This window comes from Mauremys mutica, chromosome 6 (genome assembly GCF_020497125.1).
Source record: "Mauremys mutica isolate MM-2020 ecotype Southern chromosome 6, ASM2049712v1, whole genome shotgun sequence".
Taxonomy (NCBI): domain Eukaryota; kingdom Metazoa; phylum Chordata; order Testudines; family Geoemydidae; genus Mauremys; species Mauremys mutica.
The window spans coordinates 94,697,995-94,712,618 of NC_059077.1; the positions used below are offsets into that span (position 1 = coordinate 94,697,995).

Sequence of the window (14,624 nt, forward strand, 5' to 3'; positions counted from 1 at the left end):
AAGCAAGAAGGGGCAAATTTGCTTCAGCATAATTTGCTCCTACTTTTAATGTCACAAAAGCTGTACTGCAACTACTACTACCTCCCAAGTTCTAAGGGAAATGGGTCACATTCTGAATCTTCCTCTGCCCAGCTGAGAAAAAAGTTCCGCAAAGAGGTAATTATAGGTGAAAAGGTTATAAATAGAATCTACAGTTTTGCGATGTGCTTTGGATGGAAATTCTCCAGAGGGGAAAAAAAACCAGATCCATGTAATCTCCTGTGACTCTTAGACACAGATTCAATAGAAGTAACACAAAACAGCCAAATCAGATCAGTATGCACAGAGAGAGAGAGAGCAAAATCAGAATGGAATTTTCTGCCCCTTCAGTTTAAGACCACAAAGTCTCTTCACACAAGTATGCCAGGTAAGAAGAAAGGTGTGTCAGTCCAGAGGAGAGAAGCAAAGGGGTAAAGTTACTTTCTTTGGCATTATCAAAAAAATAAAATAAAAAATCAGTGATTTCCATTGGAAATTCCATCAAGAATGAATGTTGACAGTTTCAGCATTAAATCCCACTCAGCACCCTGGTAGGCTGTAGGGTGCAAATGTGGGCGGGAGGTCAATGGCAGCCTGGGCCCTGAGGCAAGGATGCTCTGAGACCCAAGGGATGACCCTGCAGATCTTGGTACAAATGCAGATGCCACACCTCCTGCCCTCTCTACTGTCCTGCAAACCCCTCCCACCGGAGGGAGAGATAAGTGACATCAAAGGCAAGGATATTTTCCCCCCTTTTACATGTGATTTTCTGCAGGAAAGGGTGAGATAGGTTTCCGTATGGTAAAAATCAAAACTGCATAAAATCCAAGGAGTGCAAGCCTGGGAACACAAGGAAGCTCAAACGTCAATGTACTGTGGGATTTTACAGCTGGCACTCTGTGCACAATAAATACAGACAAGATAATTGAATAATAAGAAGAAATTACTTTACTACTTGAGGGAAGTGTGTGTTGAATTGTTCAGCCTTTTATGAATATAAACACCTAATGGAGACAAGGTTTCTGAAGTTCAGAAGCAATCAGTTAACTCTTCTTTTGTTCCACTTCCATGTGTCTCTGCTCCTCAGGTTTGGAGAGGGACAGAAAGAGGCTTTATTTTCCTCACAAAACTTGTGGTTTTGGTTCCAGCCAGGATGTACTGGAAATTTCACAAGTGATCCTGATGTGACCTTCTAAGGTTTTCACACTCAATGTTTGAGCAAGCAACTCAACTTTTAGGCATCTGTGCAACCCAAATTGCTGGACCTATGGAAAGGAAAAATCGAATGAACAACTACAAAATAGGGAATAACTGGCTAGGTGGTAATAATGCTGAAAAGAGTCTTGGGGTTATAGTAGATCACAAATTGAATATGAGTCAACAAAGTGATGCAGTTGCAAAAATGGCTAATGTGATTGTGAGGTGTATTAACAGGAGTGTTGTATGGAAGATACAGGAGGTAATTATTTTGTTGTATGTGAGGTCTCAGTTGAAGTACTGGATGCAATTCTGGGTGCCACACTTCAAGAATGATGTGGACAAATTAAAGAGAGAATCCAGAGGAAAGTGACAAAAATGATTAAACTGACCTATGAGGAAAGATTAAAAAACTTGGGGTTGTTTAATCTTCAGAAAAGAAGACTGAGAGGAGAACACACAGTAGTCTTCAAATATGTTGAGGGCTGTAATAAAGTGGACAGTGATCAATTGTTCTTCATGTCCCCTGAAGGTGGGACAAGTAGCAATGGGCTTAATCTGCAGCAAGGGAGATTTAGGTTAGATATTAGGAAAAGCTTTCTAACACTAAGGGCAGTTAAGCTCCAGAATAGGCTTCCAAGAAAAGTTTTGGAAACCCCATCATTGGAGATTTTTAAAAACAGGTTGGAGAAACACCTGGCAGGGATGGTCTAGGTTTGCTTGGTCCTACCTTAGCACTAGTGGCTGGACTTGATGATTTCTGAAGGTCCCTTCCAGCCCTACATTTCTATGATGCTATCATCATTCACATTTTTATATTTACATTTTTCCTCCTTCTCAGTTTTGCTCTATGATTGATTTCAGCTTTGGGAAGATGGTGCAGGGAGGTACATTTTAAATCTCCCTGTTCTACAGAATGCACTTGGCCCATTGTATTTAATGATTGCCAAGGTACTCAGATTTAAAACTTGAAACTGCATAATCAGGAACATTTTCTTAACATTATGAATTTTACTCTCTGTGTGATCATCATGATAGCTTCAAAGTACAAACTGACATGGTAAACCCTCCATTAGCCTTGTTGTGAGTGGTTGCAGTATTGAGTAAATAATGTGCAATTTCCAAATTGTCTGCTTACAAATTTACAAGATGTCCTTAATAGCTCCAAAAATCTCATTACATTATATCAAGTAAATTGAAAATATCTTTAAAACACATGTCGCTTACTTACATCATACAATATAGTAGCTTAAAAAAAAAAAAAGCTGAAATTCTCTCTATGGCACAGACTTGTTACATTTCCATGAGAGTTTTCTTTTCTCTTCCTTTTATTATGCTGCCACTTTACCTTGTACGGTATTTTTCATACAAATTGTATCCTACAACAATTTACACAGTTAAATAATATAGCCATAAAGCTGAAAATAACAACAAAGTGAAGGAGAAATGAAGAGGCATGAATAAGGGAGAAAAGATCTGTTTTCAGCCAAGATTTGACAGGAGATAAGGCAGAGAGATACAAGAAGTCAGTTCTATTTGACAGCAGCTGTGGATGTGAAGGTTCTCCTCCCAACAGGGGCGCGACTGTGTGAATGAACACAGTGAATGATGACAAGTAAAGGGAACAAGGAGCCTCCAAGAGACAAGGTCATAACAGTAACATAAAGCAAAATACTATAGAAACGAGACAAGAATCAATGATTATGACATTAGTAATTTGTACTGTAGATTAATTTCTGGGTGTGTATTGTGTTTCCCTGCTTCATTATGCTCTGATCTCTTTAACTCTGTTCTGGGCCTTCCTGTCACCCACCACCTCTCTTTTCTTTCCCTGGCATTGATGATCTCTGAAAAGCGTAAAGACTTTTATTGATAAATAAAGCTGTTTGTATCTCCTTTCTTTCAAAAGATAAGGCCTGGTCTACACGTAGATTTTGTACCAGTAAAACTATGTTAGTTAGGGATGTGAGCTTTTACCAAAATAATTATATTGGTATACTGTGAACGCAATTATACTGGTAAAGGTGCCTTATATTGGTATAGCTTTTCCCCCTTCTCTACAGGAATAAGCTATACTGGAATAAAGCACTGCTATAGTGGTATAGTTACAACAATACAATTTTTGAGGACAAGGAAGTCCTAAGGAAATAAAATCAACTAAAACCCTCCATACTCTACTCCCCACCACACTCTCAAAACAACTTGATGTAGCACTAAGGCAATGACTACAGTGATGTTGGCATGTAGCTTGCAGACACTGCACACCCCTCAGCACAGGTATACATAGGAGTGAGACACTGCTTAGGTGAGTAAAGACATGCCCAGAACTTTACGGTATATACCCTACACATCTCTCTACATGTCCAAGCACACCTACACTACACCGCTGCCTCCTCATTGCTTGAGATGTTTCCCACCACAGTGGAAGGCTTTGGATCCTTTCCCTGCTGCCAACGCCTTCACTGCTGTATGTAGCTACACATTGCAGTGTGGATGAGGCCTGCTTTTCTCTGTGGCATGTAGCTACACATATCCTGCATGCCATCGCAAGTGTAGATAAGGCCTAAGAGGGTATGTCTACACTGCAATTAGACATCCGCAGCTGGCCCATGCCAGCTGACTTGGGCTTGCAGGGCTCAGGCTAAGGGGCTGTTTAACTGTGGTGCAGACATTCAGGCACAGGCTACAGCCCAAGCTCTGGGACACTCCCACCTCGCAGGGTCCACTTCTGATTTTAGTAGTTTTCTGGTCATGATAGAGTCATTCAGGGCAAACAAGGCATGAATTTTAAAATGTGAAATATGAGTTTTGTGTAATCACATGACTCCATGGCACTTTAAGAAAAGGACCATATGTCATGAGACTCTCGATAAAATCCTCCGATACTTCTTTCTTTTGTGGGAATTAATGGAGGTCACATAAAAGCACAATGCACAGGCCATAATGGAAAGAATGATGTATTTGTGGAATAATTCCTACTTCTTGAATAACACCACTCTGGGTGAGGCTGCACAACTCAGGGCAGGGAGCAGTCACTCTGTGCATATGCTCCTTCCAACAGGATTTCCACAGTTTTTCTTAGACTGGCGTTAAAGCAGGTGAAAACAGCATTAACTTCTGATCCACTCTGATGTCCCCGCAGGCTGAAGGGAGTAGGGTATATGTATAATGGAAGCATCCTCAGGGCACGTGGCTACCAAGTAAAGGATGGTGCCACAGAGCCCCAAATAAGGCTCTGAATCCATGGGTCTGAATGGATTCTTTCTTCATGAATTCCTAGGATCCACAGGATTGGTAAATTACATCTTCAACCCTCTCTGTGATCTCAAAACTCATCCCACATGCAGGGAGCATTAGTAAATATTTTTTGCTAGGTTTACCTCCTGCATGTTTTACTGCAGAACAGTATCATATGATGCACCGTTTCCCTTTTTTCAAAAGGAATTTAGTGAACGTTGTTTCAGACCAAACATTTTGCCTTAATAGTGACTTTTTTTTGGTTTTGGTTTTATATTTGAACTATAATTAATTTAATAATTAAATTAATTTAGTGGTATCATGGCGCTGATGATACCATCAGTCAACATGCAGCAAATCTGTTTGTGTATAGTCACAAGGTAAGTTATCACCAAATAAATATGAATACTTGATAAACTAGTACATAAATTTAGCCCCCAAGAAAAGCTTTGAACCTAAAGTCCTCAGTAGAATAGATTCATAAATTATATGTCCAGAAGGAACCATTACAATTATTTAATCTGACTTCCTGTATAACTGGCCAGAGGACTTCCTTCCCTAAATTAATTTCTGTTTGAACCAAAGCAGATGTTTCAGAAAAATATCCAATCTTTATTTAAAAATTTCCAGTTATGAGAAATGATAGCATAGTCTCAGTGTATATGTGAGCTAACTATATTCTGAATTGTTCTCCTCTTGGAAAGACTAGAAATTTAGTGTCAAGTCACAGAGTAACCTGAGTCATGAACTCATTTTTTTCATAGAGACAAATTAGGTTCTGTTGTCTTGTTCTCGTTTCCCTATAGCCAATAGATAGTTCTATAAATATAAGGAATCCATTTACATAGATTCCCTGTTCTGCTTCTCTGTTTAAACAAACGTATCAAATAACGTATGTTTGTGATTTGTTTCCTCCCACTGGCCTCTAAATATATTTTACTTGTTTACTTGAAAAATCAATAAAGGTCAAGAGCCAAATTCTTCTCTGGTGTAACTCAGTCAAATATGTTGAAGTTATACCAGGGATGAATTTGATGCTAAATATTTAATACTGTATATTTTTCAAATATTTCATTGGAAAGAGACCCAGATGGGAAAAAGTAGCAGTTCAGTAAAATGTGTTCTTTCAGATGTCAAATACTAGTTAATCCAAAGCATTTTAAGCATGAGATGAAACAGTCCCTATAATATCTCCAACTTCTATAGGCCTTTAAAATGCGGTGATCCAAAACTGTTCAGGGGTGAAACTCAGAGGAAAAGAAGTTTCTATGCAGACAGTGTTTCCTATTTAACATGCAATAAATATTAGATTACATTTACGAAAACTAAAATATTTATTTCCTGCAAAAACTCCTCCTAATCATTAATATCCCCCTTTCATTTATTGCTAGCTCTGATGGAAGAGTTTCTACTCAACATTAAAAATGTGATAAACACTCTTAAAAAAAAGAATTATTTTAAAAAATATTATCCCTCAGTAAACACAATTTACTAACTGCCTAATTTGAGAATATGAAGAAAAATTAATTAATTCATTCCTGAGTTATACTGTTCCTGAAAACATGCTTTCTTTGTTTATATTGAATCATATAGGCCATTTTAACAGTGGATCTAGCTATCTGTTTAGACTTTTAGAAGGTCATCCTTCACTGTGGTAACTGATGTTTCCTCCTCTTCATTCAAAATGAAGCTTGTTTCATATCAAAAGTACCAAATGAACTTGAACCTGGCACCAGTAAGCCAACTCCACTAAAGCTAAGAGCAACTAAACTCTGCTGCTTGCATATATGTTGTACTGACCATCCTGGCAGCTAGTGGTTAACCAGATGTCCAACACTGAATTTCTTCTCACAGAAGAGGCAGAAAGTCTCGTCCCTTGACAACCCCTTGGTTAACCACCTCTTGGCTCCATGCAGTTCTGTCCCCTCTATGCATGGATTTTAGGGGTTGATCAAGGCCAAATAATTTGCCCTTGACCATTCTTACTGTTCTACCTGTGTGACCCTGTGCAACTTTACCACATCATATATTCTACCATGCTGTATAGTATAGTGGATGAAGCTCCTAGACTTAAAGAATGTGTACCATAAACTGCAAGGTCTACTGCATGTGGCAAGACTCTTTTTACTGTGTGAAAATCAGGAAGAGCCTGTCTTTTTACAAGGTTCTTTTTTCCCTGTTAATTTCTGGTTGGGGGGCTAATGGTTGGAAGATTTACTGGGCTTTAAAGTACTTGTACTGTTCTACCAAATTAGTTCTAAATCTGCCAGATCTTTGACATGATCTTTAACCACTGTTAACTCAAGAACTGCTGGAAACCAGTGCTTTGTACCATGTGATAGCTTTCAGAGGGCATAACATCAACAATTCATGAGAGATGGGCTGTTAAAAACTTGTCAAAGACAGAATAGAATGCCTTGTATAGCTTTCCTCGAAATTCATTTTTGCCTCTGGAATGTCACAAGATATTGACTTTAAGATGATTACTGGTTCCTCAGTCTATCAATTCCATTTTGGTATTGATCCATAACTGGATATAGCCAGTATCAAACCTCTGAAATTAGCACACCAGGCAGAAAACATTAAAATAATGATAATGACAATGAGCTACATTTGTAAACATCTACTCAATGTGCAGCGGCAATCAAAAAAGCTAACAGAATGTTGGGAATAATTAAGAAAGGGATACATAATAAGACAGAAAATATCGTATTGCCTCTATATAAATCTATGATCACCCACATCTTGAATGTTGCATGCAGATGTGGTCACCCCATCTCAAAAAAGATATATTGGAATTGGAAAAGGTTCAGAAAAGGGCAACAAAAATGATTAGGGGAATGGAACAACTTCTGTATGAGGAGAGATTAATAAGACTGGGACTTTTCAGCTTGGAAAAGAGACAGCTAAGGGGGGATATGATAGAGGCCTATAAAATCATGATGGGTGTAGAGAAAGTAATTAAGAAAATGTTATTTACTCCTTATAACACAAGAACTAGGGGTCACCAATGAAATTAATAGTCAGCAGGTTTAAAACAAATCAGAAAGAAGTATTTCTTCATACAACACAGTCAACCTGTGGAACTCCTTGCCAGAGGATGTTGTGAAGGCCAAGACTATAACAGGGTTCAAAAAAGTACTAGATAAATTCATGGAGGATAGGTCCATCAGTGGCTAGGGATGGTCTAGCCTCTTTGCCAGAAACTGGGAATGGGCGACAGAGGATGGATCACTTGATGATTACCTGTTCTGTTCATTCCCACTGAAGCCACTGTCGGAAGACAGGATGCTGGGCTAAATGGACCTTTGGTCTGACCCAGTATGGCCATTCTTATGAGAGAGGATGTAACACAATAACTACGAAACTCCAGGCAAGTCTGGCATTGAAAGAATGTAGCAGATAACAGAAAACCCCTTTAATAGCTGAATCACTTCTTTTAAACACTGTGTCTGTTTCTTAATTGCAGGAATATCTTCCAAACTGTCCACATCCAAGTGATTCTTTTGGCCTCTCACCTCTGTGAGACTTGAACTGCAAGTCTGAGGGAAGCTCTAGATCAGTAATTTTCCTCAAAACAACCTTCTCACTTCCTAAGCATTTTTGGAACATAAGAGTCTCTCTACCCCTGCAGACATTTCTGATTAATGTTAACTGTAGTGTCATAACGTTTTGCAGTTAAACAGTACAAAGAGAAACATCATCCTTTAACTGCTTTTTAAAAAACTCAGTCAAATTATATTGGTTGAGGGGTTGTTACTTCTTTCGATGATATCCTTCATGCAGTGGGCAAAAGCTAAAATGATGCTTTTTTACTGTGACTAAACTAACTTGTCTGTGGGAAGGTAGGTTTCCACGTACTTGCCTGTTTTCTGTGGTGGAGGTGGAGAAATCAATCAGCAATACTTACATGGATGGATCTGGTAAAAACCTGCTACTCCCAAGGTTTTGTATGTTAACAAAGTTCGTTGCTGTGGGGTTTTTTTTGTTGTTTGTTTGTTTGTTTTTTGTCTGGTTACTGCTGGGATAGATTTGACCACTAATCAATATTTTAAAATAGCCAACCAAAAATAAAAATGGTCCTTAGAACTTCACATCAATAGAGGTTAAGATAAATTAAGCCTCAGTCCTGCAAATTTAACTTAGGGCTTGGCTACACTTACAAATTTGCAGCGCTGCAGCAGGGTGTGAAAACACACCCTCTGCAGCGCTGCAAATTGCGGCGCTACAAAGCGCCAGTGTAGTCAAAGCCCCAGCGCTGGGAGCCGCGCTCCCAGCGCTGTCCGTTATTCCCCACAGGGAAGTGGAGTACGGACAGCGCTGGGAGAGTTTTCTCCCAGCGCTGGCGCTTTGATTACACTTAGCGCTTCAAAGCGCTGCCGCGGCAGCGCTGCCGCGGCAGCGCTTTGAAATGCAAGTGTAGCCAAAGCCTTAGTGTGTCTGACTATTCCCATTGACTGAAGCAAGATAACTCATGTGCTTATGTAAAGTTAAGCAGGACTGGGGGCAAAAACTACAACTGCATACACAAAAAAAAATCATATTCCAAAAAGAGGGAACAGAGTAAATACACTGACATTATTGCGAATTAATAAGATGCTTCAGTACTTGCCCATTGACACAAAGTCCAATTAATTTTAGGCACTTGCTTTCTTATTTTAATGACTATTCATTACTTAGGTAGCTCTGTAAATCTACACAATGCTTTCAAACATTTAAAACACAAAGTCTTTGTCCCAAGGATCTGACAACGTAATTGAGACAGATCAATATGAAACACAAAATAAAGATTAAACACAATACAGTTAAGGAAGAATGATAGAATGGAAGTCTGCACAGGAGATTTCTTGCTAGAAGTGATTTTGAAGGAGAGATTGAAAGAGGTGGCGGAGAGAACTTTAGTGGACAAGAAGTTGGAGGCTGTTCCTCATATTGCACTATGGGATGGTGCTTTACTGCACTGTAGTTGAGGTTGAAAGAGCATTTATGTTAAAAGCTAAATTTTCAAACTGCTTTAAAATCTACAGACCTAATCAGATTGGCCAGTTCAAAGTGTGGGGTACAGTTTGTGGTGCAAATTTGGGGCGAGAAGAACTGATTGTGGGGCAGAGGATTTGTGGTGGAGAAAAGGTTGAATTTGATGTGGAAAAAAGAAAGGGAGCCAGAGACGAGAGAGAATGAAGGAGATGGGAGCATGGAGGCAGAGAACTGGTCAGAGCAGCAGGAGAGGAAGATGATTCTAATAGCAGCATTTTGCCTAGACTAGGAGGGAGAGGTGAGAAGAGGACGAAGAGGCTCCATAGGCATGATGAGAGATGACAAAGATGTTGTTAGTAGTAGGGGTTGAAAGAAAAGGATGGCTTTTAACAAAGATGAGCTGCATCTTCAGCTGTAGTTGATATGTGCTTTGCAGAGATGGGGATGGGAATGACAGTGGCTTTATACCACCTTTACATCGCTTATATGCCAGCTATGGTATGGCCGAAGGATGGGCTGGGTGTAGAGATATGCCAGCTCTATACTGGCTGGAGATTCTCCTTTGCCGGAGGATTCTCCGACCACCCATTTAGTTTGGCTGTCTTCTCAGTGCTGGAGCATAAAGTGGGGGCCAGGATCTGGCCCAGTATATTAGAAAAATCAGTGAATCATTCACTAATGGGGTAGGGGTATCTTGTCTTGCTTTTTTGTGTATATGTGCAGGAAAGAGACCATTGAGAACCTCTGCTGCTTCCCCAGAAGCAGATATTCAGGCATGGGCAGCCTGATTACATCACAGAGAGAGAAAGGAGTCATCTTTTGGTAGAGGTCCAAGGGCCTTTCAGGGGAATAGGAATCAAAACCCCAAACACTTGCCCAGGGCAAGTGGTGAGATTAGACTAGTGGTTCTCAACCTATTTACCATTGTGGGCCGCATCCGATACTACCCGTATGGCCCTGAGGATATCACATGGGCCACTGAGCTGTGCTGATTGGGCCGCAAGCGACCCATGGGCCGCAGGTTGAGAACCACTGGACTAGACCAAGAAGCAGAGCAGCCAGAACTGCTAGTTCTTCCCCAGAGGGAAAGGGTCAAGCCTAGGAACAATGAAAGGGAGGAGAAGAGGAAAGATCTAGTGGTGGGTTGCATGTTGGTTATTGGGAGTCATTTTTCCCTTTCCTCATTCCCAGCAACCAGGAAGAAAGGAAGGGTGAAGTTTCTGCATTTTGTCAGACTGGAGCAATTATGTTCTGTGTTTCCTATCAGGCGTTGCCACCCTCTCCCCCCCGCTAGAGAATACTTCACTTTTAGTATTGGCTTCTGGCTAATAAGTCGACTCCTCTAGCTAACAGGTGTCTGGTATGATCATCTTGGAGTGGTGAGTCAGCATGGTTCAGTAAATTGACCGTGGGGCAGGGAGGCTTGAACTCCCATCCCACTTCTGCCTCTGACTTGCTCTGTGACCTTGGGCAAATCACTTCACCCTTCATGTCTCCGTTTTCCCAGCTGTAAAATGGCGGTAGTCATATTTATCTACCTCACAGCTGTTTTGTGAAGATTAATTTGTTGAAGTCTGTAGTGCACTTTGAAAAATACAAGGGAACTCTATGTGTGAAGCACCGTTATAATCTTTAGTACTGCATGCAGTGATAACACCATCCCGGATGATGTCATTGAGAGAACCCACCCAGACTTGATGCAGAATTATGTGAATCTTTGCAGTAGTTCAGAATGCTGTTTTATTATTGTTGGTATATCACAAAGAGTCTTGAGCAGTCACTGCACAAAGTGTGCACAAAAGGAAGTATAGAGTGTTGCTAACCTTATAAAACAAGCTGTCTGCACATTTTTGAATGATATCCATAACTCTACTTTAAAACCTCACCTAGACATTCTTTGGAGTTGATCCCTAAAGTTGTACAAATGCCTTGTTTATACAATGCTTAATAGCAAACTTGCTTTAGTAACCTCTGATAAACACTGTGAAAGCCACTGGTTTGTATATTATATCAAGGTGCCTGGGGGGTGAATGGAAGGAGGCAGTGGTAAGAGTGGTCTCAGAAGTAATCTTACATTCATTCACACCACATTCTGTGCTAACAAATTGTCTTCAATGGGGTTAACCCATTCCCCTCCCCCTGTGTGTAAGTCAGGGCAGAAGCTGTCCCTTTTTATTTACTTGAACTGTTTACAGTTTCCAAAATGCTAAAACATTACATTGAGGTGCATGTGCAAGGAAATGGGGAGGGGGGAATGAACGCTCAGAGCTTTCATGTGGCTACTGTTGCTATGATACTAGGTTCAAGCATTTTCTTTCTTTCTTTCTTTTTTTCCCTCCTTGCTCTCACTGAGTTGGAGAAAAGCAACACTGATGAGGGTCTGAATGGTTCGGGCTTCATAGGGGACCACTTTGTGTATGGGTCAGAGAGTTGCTAGTGGGGGTGTATGAATACCCAAGTGTCATTTCTCATTTCCATAACAAGCCAGGTTTTTTCACGTAAACGGGGGATGTATTCATGTTAGAGGAGAGTCATTCACTTTTTATGTACCCTAATTTCTCTCCACACCCATTCCTCAGCAAGTTGTACCCCAACACGTTGACTTGTAGCCATCTACAATTCATCAGGCACCTTAAGCTGCAAGTTTTTCAGAGGGTTGTTTTGGTTACAGGTTCTTAAGTGCTGCTCATCTCCTGCTGATATTGCACAAAACCTGCCAAAAGCCTTCTTTTGTAGATACAAACGAATCTGGATTAGTTTCCAGACATCCAGTAAAGAAATTATACAGCACGTAAGCTCCAAAAAGCAGGTTTTGTTTCCAGGGCTGTTTCTCTACAGACATTTGTCTGCTTTTATCCACATATGATTTGTTTTGCTGAAAAATTCAAATGCACATTTCCAATGAGCACATCGAATGGTCAGAAAAAAAATGTGTTTCATTTTATACAGGGCTTCTAATTGGGCATCATAACTAATAGCCACCCTTTCCTACTGTTCAGTATTTAAAAAGAAATAAGCAGTTCTAGTGATTTCCATTTCATTTAGCGTTTCTTTTAAATTATCCTGGTATTTGTTAATGAAGACACTGATCTTCCGTATCTGCTATTCAAATCAATACAGTCATCTGCTGATAATTTAATTGGTTATGATAATGAATAAGCTAATATCCCAACCCTCCCTCCCCCCACTGTTCAATTATCTCCAACATCCAATGCATTTATCTCCTCTTCTCTCTTTAGCACTGCAGTGATAACACCCATCACTGTCAGTCAGATATGAACATAGTAGGTGCTTGGAAGAGAGGCTACACCGGAAAGAATGTCGTGATCACCATCCTGGATGATGGCATTGAGAGAACCCACCCAGACTTGATGCAGAATTATGTGAGTCTTTGTAGTAGTTCAGAATGCTGTTTTATTATTCAGAATTAAGATTGCTGCTTGTAGAAAGATGACTGTGTTGTTCTGGTTGATGGAGCAAGAAAGAAAGAAAGAAAGAAAGAAAGAAAGAAAGAAAGAAAGAAAGAAAGAAAGAAAGAAAAAAAGATTTTCTATAACAGCAACAATAATAGGAAGGAAATTACAAAAAGTTATATTTTTTCATATGGAAATAATCTGTAAGATAATATCTTGTATAATGTCAGTTTAATATCTGATATGTCTTCCATAAGGAATCTGTATCCTTATGGAATATAAGGAGGGGGTTGAATTCAATGACCTCATAATTTTTCACCTCATATCTAAATACTTTGGCCTGTGGTCCTCCCACCACCATCACTCTCAGAGCTTTTGAATATGCTACACATCTGCTAATTTCAAGAGTATATAGCTAAAGGGAGAGTATAAACATTGGTAGGCCAAAAATATTTATCTAGAGAGATAACAGACCATTTTTAAGGCCTTAACTTAATTATATCCTCCTGAGTATTTATTTAAGTTCAAGCTATCCATCCTATGGCTAGAAAAAATGTAAGGAAAAAAAGATATGTGACTTGCACTCATCTGCAACACTTTGGGGTCTCGCCAGTATAGCTCTGTTGATTCCAATGACGTTAGCCCCAATTTACACTACTCTAAATGAGAGGGGAACCATGCCCTTTGTTTATTGTAAATTTCCTATGGCCTTATAGGTTTTCTGTCTGCTTGTGTTTTGTCACATTTAAACAATTGGTTTAAAATAAATAGGAATATTTGCTTAATGTACAGAGAGGCTTCTCTCTTGGTAGGTAAACTTTTTGTCTTATCAAAGCTGACATTGTCCTTTCAAGCTATTTAGAATCTCAGGGCAGTGCATTGCTAGGGTGATTATTCTAGGCCACAAGTATAGTCATGTTGCAGAAGTGCACGACCTTGGGTGTCTTGTTGTTTTTATGAAATGGAATGTGCATCCTGTACATGAATGCAGTGAAGAAAACAAATGAGTGCATTTGGGATGAAATTCTCATGTGTTCTAGCTGTAGAGGTGAATTTCATCCTGACAGAGCATTCAAGACATAGGGCATGGCTACACTTGCAGATGTAAAGCGCTGTGAGTTAAACCCGCCTTTGTAGAGTGCAGTAGGGAAAGTTCTGCAGTCTGTCCACACTGGCATGGCCACATTTGCGGCATTTGCAGCGCCATTGGGAGCAGTGCATTATGGGCAGCTATCCCAGCATGCAAGTGACTGCAATGTGCTTTTCAAATGGGGTGGAGTGTGACAGGGAGTGTGCTGTGTGTATGTGGGGGGAGAGAGTGTGGGTTTTTGGGGTGCTGAGAGTGTGTCAGCATGCTGTCTTGTAAGTTCAGACCCCCCCTCCCCCTGCCTCTCTCTCATTCAGTCAAAGCAAACAGTAAATGTTTGCTTTTTCTCCAAGCTGATAAGCAGCCAGCTTCTCCGAGTGGAGCTTTGAAAGGGCATTTCTGCATTCCTGCAGCTGATTTCACAACAATGACAAGAGTGGTCACTTGATTTAAGGGGATTATGGGACGTTTCCGGAGGCTGATCATAGCACAGTAACGCAACAAACTCATTCACACTGGCGCTGCGGCGCTCCAGCAGGGGTGCAGCAAACGTTATTCCACTCAATGAGGTGGAGTCCCAGCAGCGCTGTAGCTGCGGAGTCAGAGCACTCTACATGCCTTGCCAGTGTGGACAGGGAGCGAGCTAGGGTGCCCGGGGCTGCTTTACTGTGCTATAACTCACAAGTATAGCCAAG

General features: G+C 40.4%; 1 protein-coding gene across 3 annotated transcripts in view; it reads left to right on the forward strand.

Annotated features, from left to right (window-relative positions):
• Nucleotides 1–14,624, forward strand: part of PCSK5 (proprotein convertase subtilisin/kexin type 5) — a 283,839-nt gene that overhangs the window by 70,972 nt on the left and 198,243 nt on the right. For all 3 annotated transcript variants that reach the window (XM_045020518.1, XM_045020516.1, XM_045020517.1), the window contains exon 4: nucleotides 12,669–12,812. In XM_045020518.1, the coding sequence (XP_044876453.1) occupies nucleotides 12,669–12,812 (144 nt within the window). The remainder of the gene's footprint in view (nucleotides 1–12,668; nucleotides 12,813–14,624) is intronic.